General features: G+C 42.2%; 1 protein-coding gene across 3 annotated transcripts in view; it reads left to right on the top strand.

Annotated features, from left to right (window-relative positions):
* LOC137438701 (phosphatidate phosphatase LPIN2) overlaps positions 1-22,507 on the top strand; it is a 112,298-nt gene extending 89,791 nt beyond the window's left edge. For all 3 annotated transcript variants that reach the window (XM_068133963.2, XM_078767177.1, XM_068133964.2), the window contains exons 15-20: positions 10,770-10,918; positions 11,007-11,093; positions 11,661-11,813; positions 18,546-18,660; positions 18,828-18,931; positions 19,763-22,507. In XM_068133963.2, the coding sequence (XP_067990064.2) occupies positions 10,770-10,918; positions 11,007-11,093; positions 11,661-11,813; positions 18,546-18,660; positions 18,828-18,931; positions 19,763-19,925 (771 nt within the window). In that variant the 3' untranslated portion in view covers positions 19,926-22,507. The remainder of the gene's footprint in view (positions 1-10,769; positions 10,919-11,006; positions 11,094-11,660; positions 11,814-18,545; positions 18,661-18,827; positions 18,932-19,762) is intronic.
* The last annotated feature ends 776 nt before the right edge of the window (positions 22,508-23,283 follow it).

The raw sequence follows: 23,283 nt of genomic DNA, 5'->3' as shown, positions 1-23,283 counted from the left end.
TAAAAGCAATGAAGGGTAGAAAAGCGGGAGGGCCGCCGGGAGTTGTGGGAGATGTGTTGAAGGCAGCAGGAAGTTGGGGTGTGAAGAGAATGACAGAGATCTGTAATCTGGTGGTGAAAGAAGGCCGCATTCCAGTGGATTGGGAACTGAGTACCCTCGTCCCTCTATACAAGGGGAAAGGTGACCCTCTGGAGTGTGGCTCGTACCGAGCGATAAAGTTATTGGAGCATGGAATGAAGGTATTGGAAAGGGTGTTGGAGAGGAGGATAAGGAAGAAAGTGAAGATCGACGAAATGCAGTTTGGATTTATGCCAGGAAGAGGAACGACAGATGCGCTTTTCATTGTGAGGCAGTTGCAGGAGAAGTACATGGAGAAGAGGAAGAAGTTGTTTCTTGGGTTTGTTGATCTGGAGAAAGCATTCGATCGGGTTCCACGCAAAGTATTGACATGGGCATTGAGGAAGTTAGGAGTGGAGGAATGGTTGATCAGAGTAGTGATGGCAATGTACAAAAGAGTGCGCACAGCTGTAAGGATGAAGGACGGGAACAGTGGTGAGTTTGAGGTGAAGGTGGGAGTGCATCAGGGGTCGGTACTAAGTCCACTACTATTTGTAGCTGTGATGGAGGTGCTGGCTCAGAACGTAAAGGAGGGTTTACCGTGGGAGTTGTTGTATGCAGATGATCTGGTGTTGATTGCGGAAAGTATGGATGGACTGAAGGAAAAGATGAACACGTGGAAGGAATGTATGGAGACAAAAGGTCTGAAGGTGAATATCGGAAAGACGAAGGTGATGGCAAGTGGTAAAGCATGTGGTGAGGTGGAAAGAACTGGGAAGTGGCCCTGTGCTGTGTGTCGGAAGGGTGTCGGAGTGAACTCCATTCAGTGTACAATGTGCGCTGAGTGGGTTCATCAAAAATGTAGTGGTCTGAGAGGGTCATTAACCAGTGTGGCAGCTACATTCAAATGTAAGGTGTGCACAGAGGGAGCTGCAGATGGAGGAAATGTTGAGTTGGATCTTGGAGACGGCGTGAAGCTGGAAGGTGTGAAAACATTTTGCTACCTCGGAGACATGCTGAATGGAGAAGGTGGATCAGACTCGGCAACGGTTGCTCGAGTGAGATGTGCATGGAAGAAGTTTCGGGAATTGAGTGGCGTGCTGATGACGAGGGGAGTGTCCTTGAAGCTGAAGGGAAAGGTGTATGCTGCATGTGTGAGAAGTGTTATGATTTATGGGAGCGAGACATGGGTAATGAACGTAGAGCAGCAACGAAGGTTGGAAAGGGTGGAAATGCGAATGGTTCGACGGATGTGCGGAGTATCGTTGAGAGAGAGGAAGACAAATGATGAATTGCGAAAGATGATGGGAATAGAGCCTGTGATTGATGCTGTGAAGAGGAACAGGTTGAGATGGTTTGGTCATGTGTTGAGGAAGGATGAAAGTGACTGGTTGAGAAGAGTGATGGAAATGAATGTAGAAGGAAGTAGAAGACGGGGAAGACCGAGAAAGACTTGGCTAAAGATGGTGGAAGAAGAAATGCGGGCAAGGGGGGTTAACAAGGAGAGATGCAGAAAATAGGGCAAAATGGAGAAGATTGTCATGGGGACCGCAAGGCTAACCCCCGCTCTAGCAGGGAAAATGGCCTTTAAAATGCATGTTGTGTATATATATATATATATATATATATATATATATATATATATATATATATATATATATATATATATATATATATATATATATATATATATATATATATATACTTACTTACTTACTTTCTGCGTCGAGCTTGCTCGACATGCACAAATATATATATATATACATATATATATATATATATATATACATATATATATATATATATATATATATATATATATATATATATATATATATATATATATATATATATATATATATATATATGCACTACCGGTCAAAAGTTTTAGAACACCTCAATTTTTCCAGTATTTATTGAAATTTACGCAGTTTAATGTCTCATTCTACTCTGAAATTAAGCATAGAACAAATAAATAATTGGAAATAAAAAAGAAATCATAGAATCATTTTGTTTAACAAAATTTAATTTAAATTTTTGACTCGGCAAAGTAGCCACCTTTTGCAGATATAACCGCTGAACACTCTCGTGGCATTCTTTCTACAATGGAAATCAAATATTGTTCGGGAAGTTCTTCCCAACACTGTTGCAGAAGTTCCCACAAATGTGTTGCACTTGGAGGTTGCTTTGCTTTCACCCTTCTGTCCAGTTCATCCCAAACCAGCTCGATGGGGTTTAAGTCTGGAGATTGTGCTGGCCATTCCATGATTTGAAGCCTCCCGTCTTGTTCTTTTCCTCAAAGGTAGTTTTGACACAGCCTGGAGGTGTGTTTAGGGTCATTATCTTGCTGCAGGATGAACCCCTGACCAACGAGGCGTATACCAGACAGTATTGCACGGCACTGCAAAATGCTGTGGTCGCCCTTTTGGTTCAGGGTGCCAGTCACTCTGCAAGTCGCCGACTCTGGATCCAGCAAAAGAGCCCCAGACCATCACGCTTCCTCCTCCAGGTTTGACAGTTGATGTCACACACTGAGGATCCATCCTTTCGCCTACTCGACGGCGTACAAAATCCCTGCGTGATGAACCAAAGATTTTAAATTTTGATTTATCGGTCCATAAAACCTTCTTCCAGTCTTCAGTAGTCCACTGGTGGTGCTTCATGGCCCAGGCAAGCCTCTTTTTCTTATTTTGCCATCATAGCAATGGCTTTCTTACTGCCACTCGACCTGTCAAACCTACAGCTCGAAGTCTTCTCTTCACAGTTGAAACTGAGACTTGCTTACTTCGACCAGTGTTAAGCTGTGCTTGAAGCTGTTGTCCTGTGAGCCGCCTATCACGCAAGCTGTTGACTCTCAGAAACTTGTCTTCTGATTCTGTTGTGGCTTTGGGTCTGCCAGACCTCTTCCTGTCAGTTTCCTCCAGTTTCCAATATACTACTTCATGCAGCGCAATATTGTCCAAATAATGCTTCAGAGGGTGTAATAACAGTCTGTTCCAATACAGCTTTTATACAGACAGGGGGTTTGTCATCAAGTAATCAGCAGAGGTTGGGACACCTGTAGGAATTGTTTGCATCAACTTTCAAGGCTTAATTTGCTTTCATTGCTGCAGAACAGCTGTAAGTTGTTAACCCATTACTTGTTCCCTGAAGAAGGCCTTTTTTTTTTGCAATATAACTGTGCAATTTACATTATTCTCCCATTTTTGCTAACCTAAACTTTTTTTTAACCTCGACCAGTTTACTGCTTGCCTTTGTACCATTTCAGGTTATTCACTGGACATTAAACTGCGTAAATTTAATAAAAACTGGAAAAATTGAGGTGTTCTAAAACTTTTGACTGGTAGTATATATATATACACACACAATGTACAGTGCCTCGACACAATCCTGTCTCTGAGCTCTGCAGGCAGTTCCTTCGACCTCATGGCTTGGTTTTTGCTCTGATATGCATTGTCAGCTGTGAGACCTTATATAGACAGGTGTGTGCCTTTCCAAATCATGTCCAATCAATTGAATTTACCACAGGTGGACTCCAATCAAGGTGTAGAAACATCTCAAAGATGATCAAGAGAAATGGGAGGCACCTGAGAAATTTCAAGTGTCATAGCAAAGGGTCTGAATACTTATGTCAATGTGATATTTCAGTTTTTTCTTTTTAATAAATTTGCAAAACTTTCTAAAATTCTGTTTTGTCTTTGTCATTATGGGGTATTGAGTGTAGATTGATGAGGGAAAAAGAAGAATTTAAACGATTTCAACATAAGGCTGCAACATAACAAAATATGAAAAAAGTGAAGGGGTCTGAATACTTTCTGAATGCACTGTACATACATATGGCTTTTCTTCATATAAAGTATGATCATTTTCACTGGGAATTATCATTACTACGGGCCATCGTTTTCGAGAAAAGTAATAGTTTTTAAGAAGATACTAATAAAGTTAGACAAATACACACTAACTTGAAGGGATTTTTTTTTTTTTGGAATTGTGTCATTGTTTCCCCACCCTCAATCGTCTAGATTTTGGCAGGGTTTATTTTTCAACACATGGACCCTTTGGCAGGGTTTATTTTTCAACACATGGACCCTTTGGCAGGGTTGTTTTTTTTTTGTGTACAAGATCGAGGCTCGTGTCAGAGCTAACATTAATCATATTTTTTTTAAACGGACCCATAAAACGTATAATAAAGAGAGCGGGAGACAAGGTGGGGAGAGAGAGGGAAGCACACAAGTACAACAGTAGAGAACAGGGAGATCTGTGGGAGGGAGAGGGCTTGGGGGGAGGAGGCATGGGAAGGAGGAGAGGGGGTTGGGATGGGTAAAAAACACATGGACACTGCTCGGACTTCCAGGAAAGAAGTTGGCATTCAAAAAAAGTGGATCTGGGGTGAATTAACGGGGGTAGAAAAGATCAAGGTTTTGGATGGGGAAGAAATGAGATTAAATAATTTAGAATAGAGAATAGAGGAATAGAATAGAGAATAGAGGAAAAGAATAGATAATAGAGGATAGAATAGAGGAATAGAATAGAGCATAGAGGAGAGAATAGAGGAATAGAATAGAGGATAGAATAGAGAATAGAGGATAGAATAGAGGATAGAATAGAGGATAGAATAGAGGATAGAATAGAGGATAGAATAGAGGATAGAATAGAGGATAGAATAGAGGATAGAATAGAGGATAGAATAGAGGATAGAATAGAGGATAGAATAGAGGATAGAATAGAGGATAGAATAGAGGATAGAATAGAGGATAGAATAGAGGATAGAATAGAGGATAGAATAGAGGATAGAATAGAGGATAGAATAGAGGATAGAATAGAGGAATAGAATAGAGGATAGAATAGAGGATAGAATAGAGGATAGAATAGAGGATAGAATAGAGGATAGAATAGAGGATAGAATAGAGGATAGAATAGAGGATAGAATAGAGGATAGAATAGAGGATAGAATAGAGGATAGAATAGAGGATAGAATAGAGGATAGAATAGAGGATAGAATAGAGGATAGAATAGAGGATAGAATAGAGGATAGAATAGAGGATAGAATAGAGGAAAAAATAGAGGATAGAATAGAGGATAGAATAGAGGATAGAATAGAGAATAGAGGATAGAGGATAGAGGATAGAGAATAGAATAGAGGATAGAATAGAGGAATAGAATAGAGGAATAGAATAGAGGAATAGAATAGAGGAATAGAATAGAGGAATAGAATAGAGGAATAGAATAGAGGAATAGAATAGAGGATAGAGGAGAGAATAGAGGAGAGAATAGAGGAGAGAATAGAGGAGAGAATAGAGGAGAGAATAGAGGAGAGAATAGAGGAATAGAATAGAGGGATAGAATAGAGGATAGAATAGAGGATAGAATAGAGGATAGAATAGAGGATAGAATAGAGGAATAGAATAGAGGATAGAGGATAGAATAGAGGATAGAATAGAGGATAGAATAGAGGATAGAATAGAGGATAGAATAGAGGATAGAATAGAGGATAGAATAGAGGAATAGAATAGAGGAATAGAATAGAGGAATAGAGGATAGAATAGAGGATAGAATAGAGGATAGAATAGAGGAATAGAATAGAGCATAGAGGAGAGAATAGAGGAATAGAATAGAGGATAGAATAGAGAATAGAGGATAGAATAGAGGATAGAATAGAGGATAGAGGATAGAATAGAGGATAGAATAGAGGATAGAATAGAGGATAGAATAGAGGATAGAATAGAGGATAGAATAGAGGATAGAATAGAGGATAGAATAGAGGATAGAATAGAGGATAGAATAGAGAATAGAGGATAGAGGATAGAGAATAGAATAGAGGATAGAATAGAGGAATAGAATAGAGGAATAGAATAGAGGAATAGAATAGAGGAATAGAATAGAGGAATAGAATAGAGGAATAGAATAGAGGAATAGAATAGAGGATAGAGGATAGAATAGAGGAATAGAATAGAGGATAGAGGATAGAATAGAGGAATAGAATAGAGGAGAGAATAGAGGAGAGAATAGAGGAGAGAATAGAGGAGAGAATAGAGGAGAGAATAGAGGAGAGAATAGAGGAGAGAATAGAGGAGAGAATAGAGGAGAGAATAGAGGAGAGAATAGAGGAGAGAATAGAGGAGAGAATAGAGGAATAGAATAGAGGAATAGAATAGAGGGATAGAATAGAGGATAGAATAGAGGATAGAATAGAGGATAGAATAGAGGATAGAATAGAGGATAGAATAGAGGAATAGAATAGAGGAATAGAATAGAGGATAGAGGATAGAATAGAGGATAGAATAGAGGATAGAATAGAGGATAGAATAGAGGAATAGAATAGAGGAATAGAATAGAGGAATAGAATAGAGGAATAGAATAGAGGAATAGAATAGAGGAATAGAATAGAGGATAGAGGATAGAATAGAGGAGTAGAATAGAGGAATAGAATAGAGGATAGAGGATAGAGGATAGAATAGAGGAATAGAATAGAGGAATAGAATAGAGGATAGAGGATAGAATAGAGGAATAGAATAGAGGAATAGAATAGAGGAATAGAATAGAGGAATAGAATAGAGGAATAGAATAGAGGAATAGAATAGAGGATAGAGGATAGAATAGAGGAATAGAATAGAGGATAGAGGATAGAATAGAGGAATAGAATAGAGGATAGAGGATAGAATAGAGGAATAGAATAGAGGAATAGAATAGAGGAATAGAATAGAGGAGAGAATAGAGGGAGAGAATAGAGGAATAGAATAGAGGAATAGAATAGAGGATAGAGGATAGAATAGAGGAAGAGAATAGAGGAGAGAATAGAGGAGAGAATAGAGGAGAGAATAGAGGAGAGAATAGAGGAGAGAATAGAGGAGAGAATAGAGGAGAGAATAGAGGAGAGAATAGAGGAGAGGATAGAGGATAGAGGATAGAGGATAGAATAGAGAATAGAGGATAGAATAGAGAATAGAGGATAGAATAGAGAATAGAGGATAGAATAGAGAATAGAGGATAGAATAGAGAATAGAGAATAGAGGATAGAATAGAGAATAGAGGATAGAATAGAGAATAGAGGATAGAATAGAGAATAGAGGATAGAATAGAGAATAGAGGATAGAATAGAGAATAGAGGATAGAATAGAGAATAGAGGATAGAATAGAGAATAGAGGATAGAATAGAGAATAGAGGATAGAATAGAGGATAGAGGATAGAGGATAGAGGATAGAATAGAGAATAGAGGATAGAATAGAGAATAGAGGATAGAATAGAGGATAGAGGATAGAATAGAGGATAGAGGATAGAATAGAGGATAGAATAGAGAATAGAGGCTAGAATAGAGAATAGAGGCTAGAATAGAGAATAGAGGCGAGAATAGAGAATAGAGGCGAGAATAGAGAATAGAGGAAGAGAATAGAGGAATAGAGGAATAGAATAGAGGATAGAGGATAGAGAATAGAGGATAGAATAGAGAATAGAGGATAGAATAGAGAATAGAGGATAGAATAGAGAATAGAGGATAGAATAGAGAATAGAGGATAGAATAGAGAATAGAGGATAGAATCGAGAATAGAGGATAGAATAGAGAATAGAGGATAGAGGATAGAATAGAGGATAGAATAGAGGAATAGAATAGAGGAATAGAATAGAGGAATAGAATAGAGGAATAGAATAGAGGAGAGAATAGAGGAGAGAATGGAGGAATAGAATAGAGGATAGAATAGAGAATAGAGGATAGAATAGAGAATAGAGGATAGAATAGAGAATAGAGGATAGAATAGAGGATAGAATAGAGGAATAGAATATAGGAATAGAATAGAGGAATAGAATAGAGGAGAGAATAGAGGAGAGAATGGAGGAATATAATAGAGGATAGAATAGAGGATAGAGGATAGAATAGAGAATAGAGGATAGAATAGAGGATAGAATAGAGAATAGAGGATAGAATAGAGGATAGAATAGAGAATAGAATAGAGAATAGAGGATAGAATAGAGAATAGAGGATAGAATAGAGAATAGAGGATAGAATAGAGGATAGAATAGAGAATAGAGGCTAGAATAGAGAATAGAGGCTAGAATAGAGAATAGAGGCTAGAATAGAGAATAGAGGCGAGAATAGAGAATAGAGGCGAGAATAGAGAATAGAGGAAGAGAATAGAGGAATAGAATAGAGGATAGAATAGAGAATAGAGGATAGAATAGAGAATAGAGGATAGAATAGAGAATAGAGGATAGAATAGAGAATAGAGGATAGAGAATAGAGGATAGAATAGAGGATAGAATAGAGAATAGAGGATAGAATAGAGAATAGAGGATAGAATAGAGAATAGAGGATAGAGGATAGAATAGAGGAATAGAATAGAGGAATAGAATAGAGGAGAGAATAGAGGAGAGAATGGAGGAATATAATAGAGGATAGAATAGAGAATAGAGGATAGAATAGAGAATAGAGGATAGAATAGAGAATAGAGGATAGAATAGAGGATAGAATAGAGGAATAGAATAGAGGAATAGAATAGAGGAATAGAATAGAGGAGAGAATAGAGGAGAGAATGGAGGAATAGAATAGAGGATAGAATAGAGAATAGAGGATAGAATAGAGAATAGAGGATAGGATAGAATAGAGAATAGAGGATAGGATAGAATAGAGAATAGAGGATAGAATAGAGGATAGAATAGAGGAATAGAATAGAGGAATAGAATAGAGGAGAGAATGGAGGAATAGAATAGAGGATAGAATAGAGAATAGAGAATAGAGGATAGATAGAGGATAGAGGATAGAGGATAGAGGATAGAGGATAGAGGATAGAGGATAGAGGATAGAGGATAGAGGATAGAGGATAGAGGATAGAGGATAGAGGATAGAGGATAGAGGATAGAGGATAGAGGATAGAATAGAGGATAGAGGAATAGAATAGAGGAATAGAATAGAGGATAGAATAGAGGATAGAGAATAGAGGAAGAGAATAGAGGAATAGAGGAAGAGAATAGAGGAATAGAGGAATAGAATAGAGGATAGAGGATAGAGGATATAGAATAGAGGATAGAGGATAGAGGATAGAATAGAGGAATAGAATAGAGGATAGAATAGAGGATAGAGAATAGAGGAATAGAGGATAGAGGATAGAGGATAGAGGATAGAGGATAGAGGATAGAGGATAGAGGATAGAGGATAGAGGATAGAATAGAGGATAGAATAGAGAATAGAGGATAGAATAGAGAATAGAGGATAGAATAGAGAATAGAGGATAGAATAGAGAATAGAGGATAGAATAGAGAATAGAGGATAGAATAGAGAATAGAGGATAGAATAGAGAATAGAGGATAGAATAGAGAATAGAGGAATAGAATAGAGGAATAGAATAGAGGAGAGAATGGAGGAATAGAATAGAGGATAGAATAGAGAATAGAGAATAGAGGATAGATAGAGGATAGAGGATAGAGGATAGAGGATAGAGGATAGAGGATAGAGGATAGAGGATAGAGGATAGAGGATAGAGGATAGAGGATAGAATAGAGGATAGAGGAATAGAATAGAGGAATAGAATAGAGGATAGAATAGAGGATAGAATAGAGGAATAGAATAGAGGAATAGAATAGAGGAGAGAATGGAGGAATAGAATAGAGGATAGAATAGAGAATAGAGGATAGATAGAGGATAGAGGATAGAGGATAGAGGATAGAGGATAGAGGATAGAGAATAGAGGATAGAATAGAGGATAGAATAGAGAATAGAGGATAGAATAGAGAATAGAGGATAGAATAGAGAATAGAGGATAGAATAGAGAATAGAGGAATAGAATAGAGGATAGAATAGAGAATAGAGGGTTCTGTGGTTAAACTGCTTTCACTGTGCAACATGCACAGGGGGGGGAATTGCAAGTCGTGTCTCCACCCTCGAGATTGGGGTGTGGGGAGGGTTGAGTGTGGGGGGAGCAGGGAGGGTTGGAGAGTGGTTGTTTTGTCCCCATGTCCTGACCCTGCGTATTCCAAGCACGTATGCACAATTCAATGGAAGTTGCCAAACAGTTTTCGATTCTACTTATAAGGTTCGGACCCTACTTGCCTCTCGGCTGTCGAGCATGGGTTCAAATCCCGACCTAGCTATAAACTTTTATCCCGGCGTTTCGCAGGCAGGGTGATTCATCAATGTGTGTGCTGTCCCATCTGCCGGCATTAGTCGATGGACATTAAAGATCCCACCGTGTCCTTCAGGGAAGAGTAGGCGAGCTATCGCCTGCACCATGGCCAAGTTCCAAATCCCTGTCCTAAATGCTGCTGGGAAGGCAATGTCAGTTTCTTGGCAAGTATAACCCTTGCCAAGAAACTGCTTCGGCAGCACCGATGCTCTGAAACAGAGTATGATACAGCAGAAACAGAATGTTGACATAGATAATTGTCGAAGTTTAGTATGATGAGAAAAAATAGCCTTAAATGGCAAGTTTTTATCAGTGCCGCATGGCATGTGGGCAGAAAAATAGATAGAGCAAGGGTGGACGATGTCACTTGCCAGGAGCCAATCACAGTGCACCTAGCATCTCGTGACTTGTCCACGCTTGCTTTGTCCCGAACATTTGTCGATGTAAATAACTGTGCGACCAGTGGTTTTGGAGGGGATGCAACATGCATGGGTATATGCGCACGCGCACACACACACACATGCGCACACACGATGTGAATGTGCATCATTTATTTTCCCATGGCATGCTTGAACCTGTATTTGCCAACCACTTTGCAGGGAAGTCTGAAGCTTCAGGAAGGACCCAACGATGTGGTTTTCAGTGTAACCACACAGTTCCAGGGCACAACCAGGTGTCAAGGCACGATCTATCTTTGGAACTGGGATGACAAGGTGGTAATTTCTGACATCGATGGAACTATTACCAAGTGGGTTCCATTTTCTTTCTCTTCCACCATCGAGTTCTGCTTTGCTTACTTTGGTTCATGTAAAACGGTGCTTGCGTTTCCACCTTAGATCGGACACTTTGGGACATATCCTACCGACACTGGGCAAGGACTGGACACACGAAGGAATTGCAAAGCTCTACCATAATGTCCACAAGTGAGTCTTACCTCTTCACTGTGTTTAGTGATAAGCCTGCTTGATACTTGTAGCACAGGTTACTTTCCCAACCCTGCCCCGCTCCCATTCTCTACCAACAGCACTTTGTTTTTATTTTTGTATTAGCGGGAGGGGTGGAGACATCTGCGACGCATCATGGACTGTGATCCCATAAAGATGTGCACGACAGGTTCTAATTGAACAGGGGAGGTAGGGGGTGTGGCTTGTGATGCACCAATAAATATGTCTGGAGCTTTGTCTGTTTTGATCTCTTTGTGGTTTTGCTTCCTGGTTCATTGAAAGGGCCAAGAGATTTGTGGCACTTGAGCTTTCAAGGATGCTCTGAAGGTCATTTGGGGTTCTCGTAATCATTTCTTCTTTTCTTATCTCAGTGGTAGATCCTTCAGTATTGACATCATACAGGGAAGGATGTGTGACCATCATTGTAACACTAATTGAAGGAAATGTAAGTTGGTGTACAAGGCACTGTACTGTAAGAACCCATTAAATGTTTGCTGATAAACTTGGTGTCTCTCCACCCCACCTCCCCATGCACTTGCTGGTAAGAAATGGCTACAAGTTTCTGTATTGCTCCGCACGAGCCATTGGAATGGCGGGTATGACTCGGGGCTACCTGCAGTGGGTGAACGAGAGTGGAACGGAGCTTCCTCGTGGCCCCTTGCTTCTTTCTCCCAGCAGCCTCTTCACTGCCCTACATAGGTGAGTCATTCGCTCACCGCATTGCTCACCTGCTGTCGTAAGGTTCCTGCTGGCATTGCTCAAGGTTCCTGTTGTCGGTGAATAATAATTGGTACAGTTGGGGAAAGCCAATAATGGATATACTTTGAACAAACATTCATGCCTGTTTTAAAAGCTAGTCTTTCTTGGAGGGAAGAAAAGAAGCAGGACTTGGAGTTTTAATGTAGCTATTCTAACGGCACGACAGCAAGAACCCGTTAGAATAAAGTGTGGCGGACATGGGATGAGCACACGATTATATACAGCATGGCATTACCTCTCGAAGCAATAGAAAAATATATAGTGCTGTGCATGGAAAGAGCACCCAAACAACTACAGCCATGGCAACAGCAACAACAATCGTGTAATAAAACATCCTTTTTTCACGTGTATCACTTCATTTCACAGCCTCATTGAGATTGAGACCTTGTTTTTGGAACACAATTTGGTGATTTCACGGTGCCCCGAGGTCACCAAAGGCGATTTAAAATCGCCTTTAATTTGCTCTTTGGAATGCAACCAAACTCGTGGTGCCCCAAATTTAGTGTACCTTTCGATGTGTTCTCAGGGAGCTCTGAGATCACCTATTTAGTTATACTAGGGCATGCCCGTACGTGGGTGCCCGTTCCTTGCCAAAAAAAAAAAAAAACGCTACCCGTACGCTCTACCCCGCCCGTACGCCCGTACGCCCGTAAACAAAAAAAACAACGCTCTTCGCTTCCGCCCTTCGCTCTGACTGAATTGGGAGAAATAATGCGCATAAGAAATCGAGAAATTATTATTTTCTCCGGAAGAAATCGAATTACGAACCGTAATGGCGCACGCACTCGGCTCGGCTCGCTCTCACATCGGCCACGCCTACGCAACAACGCGTTCTGTGATTGGCTGCCGGAAGTGCAGTCTTCACTGTCCGGAAGGTCGCAAATCGCAGTTACAATGAATCGCAAATTAGTTTTAACTAGGGCATGCCCGTACTATATCTATATCTAAAATTATATCCCCCCCCTCTATTTACATGAAATGGTTTGGTCCAAAGCGAACGGCTTGCGAGTACGGTGACAATCCCCCCCCCTCTATTTACATGAAATGGTTTGGTCCAAAGCGAACGGCTTGCGGAGTTTGGTAAAGAAATCGCCATAGCATGCACAAACGCGCAGGAAAGCGAAAGAATCGCAAATTAGTTTTAATTAGTTTTAAAACATCGTTTAACGCCAACATAGCGGCAACATAGTTTGCCAACGTGAAATAAATGAATACGCTCTCAAATGTGCCGTCCGAGGCAGAGTCTGTTCGCCACGTTCGGCACACGTGATAGCTCGCTGCTCTCTGATTGGTTGAATCGTTTTTTGGACATAGCTCGGTAACTACTTCTCCGATTAATATGAAACCTTGAAAAGGCACATCCTCGGGTCCCCAGCAATATACCTGGCAAGTTTAAAGTATATCGGACCCGTGGTTGTCGAGAAACAGCGGTCACAGACATACAGACATACAAACATACAAACATACAAACATACACACAGAGATTACTGGAATTATAGATAGATTAGTTTTAAAACATAGTTTAACGGCAACATAGTTTTCCAACGTGAAATAAATGAATACGCTCTCAAATGTGCCGTCCGAGGCAGAGTCTGTTCGCCACGTTCGGCACACGTGATAGCTCGCTGCTCTCTGATTGGTTGAATCGTTTTTTGGACATAGCTCGGTAACTACTTCTCCGATTAATATGAAACCTTGAAAAGGCACATCCTCGGGTCCCCAGCAATATACCTGGCAAGTTTCAAGTATATCGGACCCGTGGTTGTCGAGAAACAGCGGTCACAGACATACAGACATACAAACATACAAACATACAAACATACAAACATACAAACATACACACAGAGATTACTGGAATTATAGATAGATAAGCACAAACGTTTGCTGAGACCCTTCTTCACTGGAAGGTCAATCACTTTTTATGCCTCCGCCACCAAAGGTGGCCGTAGGCATAATGTTTTCGGGTTGTCCGTCCGTACGGGCTAAACCTTGTTTTTCTCAGCAACCACATATCCGATTGAGAATAAATTTTCAGGGTAGGAGTGGCACCCATGCAAAATGTTTTATGATAATTGTGACGCCATAGGTCACATGGTATGGCAGCCATTTCGGATTAAATGCAAATAATTAAAAAAGTATTTCTCGGAAACCACTGAATGGAAAAATTTGAAACGTTGCACATTGTCAAGTATTCCCAATTGGGGATCAAAAGCATGATAAATATGACATCACAGGTGAAGTGGTATACCAGCAAAAAATGGTTTAATCGAATGCCTTATCTTACTATAATTCACCAAATGTCCGTCCGTCTGTCTGTCTGTTTGAAGGTACCGTAAAAACTGCTGAACCGATCTCAACGATATTTTGGGTCGATAATCCTGGGATCTCCAGGAGTAAAATAGGCTATTTAGTTTTCCCAATTTCAGCTTTAGCCTCCAGCATTCTCAGGTTTGGACTCACACATAACATTGACGTTCGCATAACGTTCATTGTTCTCATTGTGAGGATGTTGCTTTCCTGGGTGCCGCACAAACGGCTGCACCGATCGCTGCACGGCTGCACCGATCGAACTTGGTGACCTCGGACAAAGACCTTTTATAAGGACACGGGTTGAATCCCTGCTTGAGAGAATTCTAACCCATTTCAACTGAAGGAAACACGTATCTCTGATAATATGGACGAACTTTTATCTACCCATCCCAACTCTCTCTTCCTCATATGTGGTGATTTCAATTGTCACCATGCCAGTTGTCTGGGTGTGGGTACCTCTCTCACCAGCCATGACTCTTCAGCAAAGGACTTCTGCGACTCACTGGGACTGACACAATCTGTCAATTTCCCGACCCGGATCTCAGTCAATGGAGCATCTTCTCTTCTGGACTTGGTTATGACTAACTTCCCTGAAAATGTCTGCTGCTCTTCTGCTCCAATCGGCTCATCTGATCATGTGCTTGTCAAAGTGGACATCTCTCTGACCATTCTCAGAGAGCCTCCTCAGCGTCGACGAGTCTGGCATTTCACTCAGGCCAACTGGCACGGTCTTCAAGCAGCCATCAATCATCTGGACTGGTCTCCCATCTCTACCGCCTCTGACATCAACTCATCCTGGGAATTCTTCCAAAGTAAATTGCTCTCTCTCATGCACAGATTTATCCCATCTCGTCTTCAGTTGTCATACCCTTCCTCCCGTCCATGGTACACGAATCTTGTGGTGAGGCTGTTGCCCAGAAACAACTTGCTTTCGTCTCCTGGAAAGCAAATCCAACGGAAGGAAATCTCATTTCCTTTCACAAAGCCCGAAACAAGTGTGTGTCCACCCTCAGGAGAGCCAGGAAACAATATCTCTCCGTTCTCAAGACCGAACTCTCTTATTTGTCTCCCTCTTCCAAATCCTGGTGGCGTCTGGTCAAATCTGTTTCTGGTGTTTGTTCCCCCTCCATCCCCTCCCTCACCTCAAACGGCTACACGGCTGACTCCGCACGTGAAAAAGCTGAATGCCTCAACTCTGTGTTTGCCTGTAAATCTTGTGTCCCAAACCCATCCCTCTCTCTACCCACCGTACCCAGTCGTACCCAGCTGCTCCTGGACTCTGTGTCCTTTCCTCTTGACAAGGTGGAAAAGTTTCTGTCAACCCTCGACTCTGATTCTGCAACTGGACCTGACGGCATCAGCCCACGGGCCCTAAAATCATGTTCTTCCGCTCTTTCACTCCCTCTCTCTGTTCTCTTCACCCTCTCTTTTGCTCAAGGTCATCTGCCATCTGCTTGGAAATCAGCCAACATCACCACTTTGCACAAAAAAGGTGCAAAAACAGATCCTAACAACTACAGACCAATCAGCCTTCTACCAATTATCAGCAAAGTCATGGAATCCATCATTGCTTCAGATATGAAATCTTTCCTCTTCTCCAATGGCTTGATCTCTGACCATCAATTTGGTTTCAGACCTGGTCACTCTGCTCTGGACATGCTGCTTCTGCTTTCTCAAGAATGGATGGAGGTCCTCAATGCCAAACAGGAATTCAGAGCCGTCTCCCTTTACATATCACGTGTCTTCGATACGGTCTGTCACCCCGCTCTGCTCAACAAATTCTTCTCCTTGGGTATCCATATAAATCTCCACGCATGGGTTGCGGACTTCCTCTCTGGTCGTAGTCAACGTGTGGCCCTGAATGGTTTTCTCTTATCTCCCCTTCCGTATCAGGCTGGAGTTCCCCAAGGCAGTGTTCTGGGCTCTGTGCTTTTTCTGGTCTTCATCAATGATCTCTCTGACTCTGGAAAATCCTCTTTCTCTTTGCTGATGACTCCACTCTGCCGCTCCATACCTCATCCCTCAAATCGGCAGTCTGCAGCCTCCTCACTCTCTGCAGACCTGGACAAAATCAGACTGGTCAAACAAGTGGAACATGTCTTTTAATCCTGACAAATCTCATACTCTTACTATGTCTCTCCGAAAAGACCGACTGGACAACCCTCCCATCTACTTTCTGAACAATCCTCTCCAAGAATTTCTGTCACTCAAGCTTTTGGGTCTCACTATCTGCCATGATCTTTCCTGGGAAAACCACATTTCCAAGCTGGCCTCCAAAGCTAGTCGCCGACTGGGCATCCTCCGTCGTGCAAAGTCCTTTCTTGGCACACCTGAGCTCCTCACCACATACAAGGCTTTCATCCACAGCTCAATGGAATACTGTTCTCCCCCTCTGGGCTGGTGCTCCTGCATCACACCTAGCTCGGCTTCACACGGTTGAAACCAAAGCTTTCAGAATTATTGGAATCTCCCACAATGAAGCTAACTCCGAGGGCCTTTCACTCGCTCACCGCAGGCAGATTGGTGGTCTTTCTGTCTTCTACCAACTGCTCTCCGGCCTTGCTCCCCCAGCTCTGTCTGTGCTTTGTCCCCCAAATATTCCCACAGGTCGCACAAGATCTGCCTGCAACCCTCTTATGGTTAAACTGCCAAAATCAAGACTCTATTCACCTTCACTCTTTCATTCCTCTTTTCTCCTGCCTCTGGAACAAACTCCCTCACTCTCCTCAATCCCACTCCTCCCTCCAGGTCTTTAAAACAGCTGTTCACCGCCATCTCTTATCTCCCCCCCATCCAAAGCCTTGATCTTTTCTACCCCTGTTAATTCACCCCAGATCCACTTTTTAGAAATACCGACTTCTTTCCTGGAGTCCTACCAGTGTCCATGTGGTTTTTCTTTGGTTTTTTTTAAACCTCTCCCACCCCTGCCGCCCCCCAATTCTCATTCCTCCTCCCCCCAAGCCCTCTCCCTCCCACAGACCTCCCGATGTCCTTGCCCTCAAATGTTGTACTTGTGTGCTTCCCTCTCTCTCCCCATCTTCTCTCACTCCCTTTATCATATGTTTTATGTGTCAGTTTGTCTTTTTGTGATCAATGTTAGCTCTTAAACGAGCCTAGATCTTGTATACAAAAAAAACAAAAAAAAACAAACGAAACTTCACAAACGTATTCCCTTATGCAGAGTTTACAGAACTCGTACATAAGCAGAGTTTACATTTTTGATGTCATATGTCATGTATTTTGGCAGCCATATATATTAGCTTGAAAGCAGATCTTTTTTTTAAATCCCTTCTCCGAAAACACTTCACCGATCGATGTGACACCTGTCCTGTGGTGAAAATGTGAGCTTCAAAACAGCTGAAGGGATTTAAACCAAACTTGTTTATTTTTAGGACAGTGAACGAGGGCATCTACCCATTGTCACGGGCAGGGACTACTTGGAGGCATATTGGCAACGCAGTCACATTGCTCTCGTGTTTTTGCACGTCAGCAATTTTATTTGCAAGATTTTTATTTCTCCTCCACATAACGCCGAGTGCCTCTCGATCACAAGGCGGCAAACTGTTGACCATGCATTACTAAATGTGTGTCCGATTTTCTATATTCACAACTTGTGGCTAAACACCATAGTTATTGCCACCCTCTTCTGTACTGAAATTTGCAATCCTCGGTTTGACCTCCGACGCAGCAGATCGGCCAGTTCCCGGCAGAGCTGTGACATACGGAAATTCTTTTGAAATTCTTCATTGCTGATATCCCTCACTATTTGTTCCCAAAAATCATTCAAACAAGTGTGCGTCCACTGTATGATCAGCCGTACAAGATAGGAAATTGCTGCGATGAAAAGAAAGCATCGCCGGCGAATCTCAGCCTCCGTATCATGTCTAATGTGTCTCCGTCTAATTAACTTACTTTCAACTTTTCAGATTGGTCGATCGTCCTCGATTTCTGTTGTGAATTTACAGTACATGAATTACCCGCGAAACCAAAATAAAAGCACGTGCCGATCATAAGGTCACACACAGGGAGGTCAGATCGTCGATTTTGAGTGGAAGACAATTGCATCACCTTTTCCTGCGTTCTCTAAACGCTCGCTGTTATGGCCAAAATCGATCTCGGGACACCTATTTTGGTGCAGCCTGATTTCACCTTTGTTCTATAAATACCGCCACAGAAAGGCATGCACCATGCTTGTGAAGTGCGACATGGTGCCTTTTGATTAAACCCATCAGCGAAGCGAAAGGTAGGCATGGCTAGTGCCTCCAAAATTCCCAAACACCAATAAATAATGATTAAATTCACAACTCTGTTTAATGGAAGATGCATTTGAAGGCAGTCACCTTGCTGGACCTTCCTTCGCAGGGAGGTGATCGAGAAGAAACCAGAGACGTTCAAGATTGCTTGTCTCGGCGACATCGGGCAGCTCTTCCCAGCAGGCAGCACGGCCTTCTATGCAGCTTTTGGAAACAGGCCTAATGTAAGCCATTTGATGGTGGTGGGGTTTGGGGAGGAGGGTTGGTGAGCGGAGGGGCATCCATATAACAAAACCCTCGAATGTCAGGTGGGGAAGAAGGAGGGGTGTATGAAGTGGAAACTGTTTGTATGGATGGATTATTATTTGTGTCTGCTTGTACATCGTTTCAGGATGTATACGCGTACAAGGAGGTCGGGGTTCCTGAGAACCGCATCTTTACAGTAAACCCCCGTGGAGAGCTTAACCAGGAGAATATAAAGGGAGCCAAGTCCACGTATGTTCACCGACATTGATTCACCTGTTTCACAACTTGAACCACGTCGATATGATTGTTACCCTCGCTCGAGGAGAGGGTATTGCATTTGAGTGAGTTAGTTTGTCTGTTTGTCCACACAGAACGTGAGTATGTGTATTAATTACATTAGCGTATTAGACCCTTTGGAACCCTAAGACCCCGTAGACCACGAAGACCCGGTTACACCTATTGGAGCGGAAAGACCCTTTATAACCCTGGAGACTCCTTTCTACCCTTTAGACCTTCACACATTTCAGACCTTTTAATACCCTATAGAACCCTTTGACCCCAAGACTCTTTTTAGATGTTTTAAGACCCTTTTGGTCCCTTCAGACCATTCCGACCCTTTGGACCTTAAGTTACACTCTTTAGACCCCTTCGACCTTTTAAGACACTTTTAGACCCATTTAGACATTTTTATACCTTCAGACCATTTTGACCCTCACATTGTAGACCTTTTTGACCTTTTCACATTTTGAAAACGAGATCATTTAGAACTTTTATTTGTAATCGACAACATTTCGTTTAGCACATCCTTTCATTTATATGCCACATCAAATACACCGCACAAAACAAGTCCTGGCAAGGATCTGCTATCTCCGATTGTTTGTTCTCGTTTCCATTTGTTATCCCTTTACTGAGTTACCTGGAAGTTTCCCTCATTTAGCTCTGATTGCCAAGCCATCGTTCACCAACACTGTTGGAATGCTGACCGTAGTCTTTTCATCATTGTGCTTGCTCTGTGTAGTCTTCATGTCGAGCTGCAAACGCCTTACTTTTCCTTCCTGATACCAAGGTCTTCTCCCACAGTTACGGGAAGTTGAGTGAGCTCGTGGAGCACATGTTCCCCCTGCGGACACGAGAGTCCACTGCTGCCTTCCCTTGCCCGGAGCTGTACAGCTCTTTCTCCTACTGGAGGGAAACCCTGCCTGAACCACCGACAGAGTTAACGCAAATGCAGTCCCCACCATAGCTCACCTGAATGACCTCTTACCACCATATTCCTACCTATTTGCCAACTTATTCACTACCGTACTGGCTCTAAAGTCAGTCCTTATTGCCCACGAGGCATAAAATATTATTTAATTGCCATAGCACAACTTAAGCGAGTTAATCTGGTATTAACTTTGTTGTTTAAACTCTCTCCTATTCGTTATATCTGGTGTCTCTCTCTGTCTCTGGCTCTGGCTCTGGCTCTTCGCTCTCTCGCTCTCTCTCCAACAAACACTGAGTATTACAAGGGTTAACTGTTAGCTGAAACCCTTGTCACCGTTAATTGTCAGCGTGTTTGCAAGCTGGGAAATTCAAATTCTGGTGATAGCTCTGCCAGCATTGTAGCTCTACGTGTTATTTATCCTTGTAACCTGGTGCAGGTATACCAACAGCAGGGCAATTCTGCGGCCCACTATCTTGGGTAGAATAAACATTCTTTGTATGCCTTGGAAACACATCTTGCATGAAAGTGGCACAATGAGAGGGTTGTTGCATAAATACTGTATCCCAGACCATATGATTCACTTGTTTATAACATTGACACCCTTCCTAATTTGCGTACCATTCATTCGATCAATTATTCATTCGCTCTACGTTCCGTCTCGAGTGATCCACAAAACCACGATGCTTAAAGACCACTCGTGAAACCCCTGAGCTTTACTGGGAGACGCGTGTCTTGTACCGAGGGATATGGTGCTGTCCTTATTGTACATAAAAGGCCACAGACTTGATCACTACATTGGTGCTAAACCGTACGTCGCTCCAGGTTGGGCGTGCTGCTTTTCATCGAGATGGGCCTCCAAAGCAGGACTGCAGAGCTGCGTTGTGCAATTGAACCACCGCGATATACGGGGTCGGTTATGCTTGTATTTGAACCTTGGGTGATAATTCCACTGGCATTGTCATTGTACACGTAATGTATCATTTGACCGACGGTTTCTTCGCTGGTCATTGTAATTTAACGCAGGTATACCACAAACGCAGCTTTATTAATTTATGCGTAACACTTGTACAAAGTTTGGCGAGGCAAGTTGTGACATTAACACTAAGATCCAGGTGAGTATCTGTGACGTCACGTCGAGGTCACAACCCACGGGTTCAAAGGGCGACTCGTATGTGATCACATCAAACGGTCTAGTTTATACACATTGTGTGTACTTTTAAGTATAAACACCTGTGGACTACCTTTGCCTCGTATGTAAATGTATAACAAATGCTGTGTTCATTATTCATTCCTGTCTGGTCAGTGTGCTCCTTAGACAACTTGCAAGGCATACAAAGAAAGGTGTTTATCTTTTGAGCTTGGCTGACGATTGAATATCAAACCATAAAGTTTGTAATTGTATCGTGAGGAGGTAGAGGGGAGTTCTCTGAACTGTCACATGTTGAAATGACACTGCATACCATGTTGCAACACTGCAGATGAGCCAGGCAATCGCTAAGCGCAGATGAAGTCGAGAGGTTGAGTTAATCAGGATGAGGTGAGAATAATGCTTAAGACTGACCTCTACACCCATCTTCAACCCTGATAGCTTTTTTTGTTTGTTTGTTCGAGTTTCCTATTTTTTGGCTGGAAGCATATGAAGAGAACATTGACCAAAATCGATGACAACGCGGTGTGTGAGCATACAAGATTCTCCAGCAGGTGCTTTTTGAAACGTTCCGTGGCTTTGTGCGCCTTAACTCTTAATCACTAATTCTTTCCGTGTGTAGCTTGCTGAGGTTGTTGGCACAATTCACCCGTTGATTGGCTGTTACCACTGTGCAATTTGAAATGTTCAGTGATCGTTTGCTCTTACTGTATATTGTTGTTGACCAAAACGTTCAGAATTAAAAATAATTGGTCCAACTACAGAGGGAGGAGGTGGAGGGGTTGGGAGGAGGTGGAGGGGTTGGGAGGAGGTTGAGGGGTTGGGAGGATGTTGAGGTGTTGGAGCTCCATCTTATTGGGGACATTTTGATGAGGCAACCTCGTTAGATTGGACAGCCGTGAAAGATTCCTGCCCTGGGTCATGGCAGCAAACCTCATGTGGCCATTTTGTACAGAACCTTCCTTCAGTCATCTATTGTATTGACTGTGTGCGGAATCTATTTTCACATTTTGTCCTTTGTTTTTATTCTCCTGCCAAGTGAGTCTCATTTCCTCAAACCCGTGCTTTTATCGGTTCTTTCCGGTGGCATCTTTACTTTCCACCTTACTCCTGATCCATGCTTCATATTTTGAGGACCAGTTGTGTTTTTGGTTAATTTGAGTTGATAGTCATCAAGTGGAAGGGGTTCCCTTCGATTTGCATCTTGAGGGGTTTCAAAATGGAGCGTCAGTTGGCTCTGGTGTTTATCCGATCCATGATTATTATTTCCTCATTATTTAATAACTATCGCTTTGTTTTTCCTCCTTATCCTTATCTGATTTTGTGTGACCACTCTGGCCTCTCCTCTCTTCCACCCACCCAAATCTCTGAACTATTCCTGCCGATGTGGCGTTTGATGGGAGAACTTGTACATTTTGTGTAATTGTACTCTTTCTGTGAAAGATTAAAGTGTTTATTGAAGTTTGCAGAATGCTTGTGGCCCACAAATTGTCTGGTAGAACCAAAGACTTTTAAAAACATGAACTCGACGACCGGCATTTCTCCTTTCATGAAATTCCTGGCTTCAGAAGGTAAAATAGAAGCAAATTTGTAAAGGAGTTGCGGGAGCTAAGGTGGCACTACTTGCATCCCAGATGTTGGTTTCAACTTGGCTGGAGGGAGTGGGATTCAAATTTCTGATTCTGACCATCTGGGAAGTGAGCTCATCCCAGTGTGGTTACAGTCAAGCTGGCTGACCAATGACCATTATGGAGTGAAAGCTGCTTGCCTGGTTTATGTATGATTCTAGTCCACACTTTGTGATTTCAATCATTGCCTTCAGGACACTTATGAAGACGTCGAAAGGCTCCATGGTGTCTGTGTCCACAGTGCTTTTGGGCAGGTATGAAACTGCATTGATACAAGGCCGAGCTAGCTCTTTTCTGAAAGATGGCCAAAGTGAGTGTGGTTGTTCTGTGGGAGAATGTGTAACTTACTTTTCCCAAACCACAAGGGTCTAAGAGGGAGAAGAAACAAACTTTCCCAGTCATGTCCAACACTTGGCCACTTTTTGCAGAGCAGCCATCCTTATCCATCCTTCACAATTTTATAGGCAAGGCAAAAATTGCCTCTGGATGAGCTTAGTACACCTGCCATTCTCCCAAAGTTGTTTCCCTTCCCAACCCTCACACAGACACTCCCACCCCTCCCTCTCCCTTCCTGTGTATAAATAGATGGCCCCTAATCTGTGAGCAATTTCACATAATT

The sequence above is a fragment of the Myxine glutinosa genome, chromosome 13 (assembly GCF_964187855.1).
Source record: "Myxine glutinosa chromosome 13, kmMyxGlut1.1, whole genome shotgun sequence".
NCBI lineage: Eukaryota > Metazoa > Chordata > Myxini > Myxiniformes > Myxinidae > Myxine > Myxine glutinosa.
Note: the sequence above shows the minus strand (reverse complement) of the source record. Positions and strands in the feature narration are given on the sequence as shown.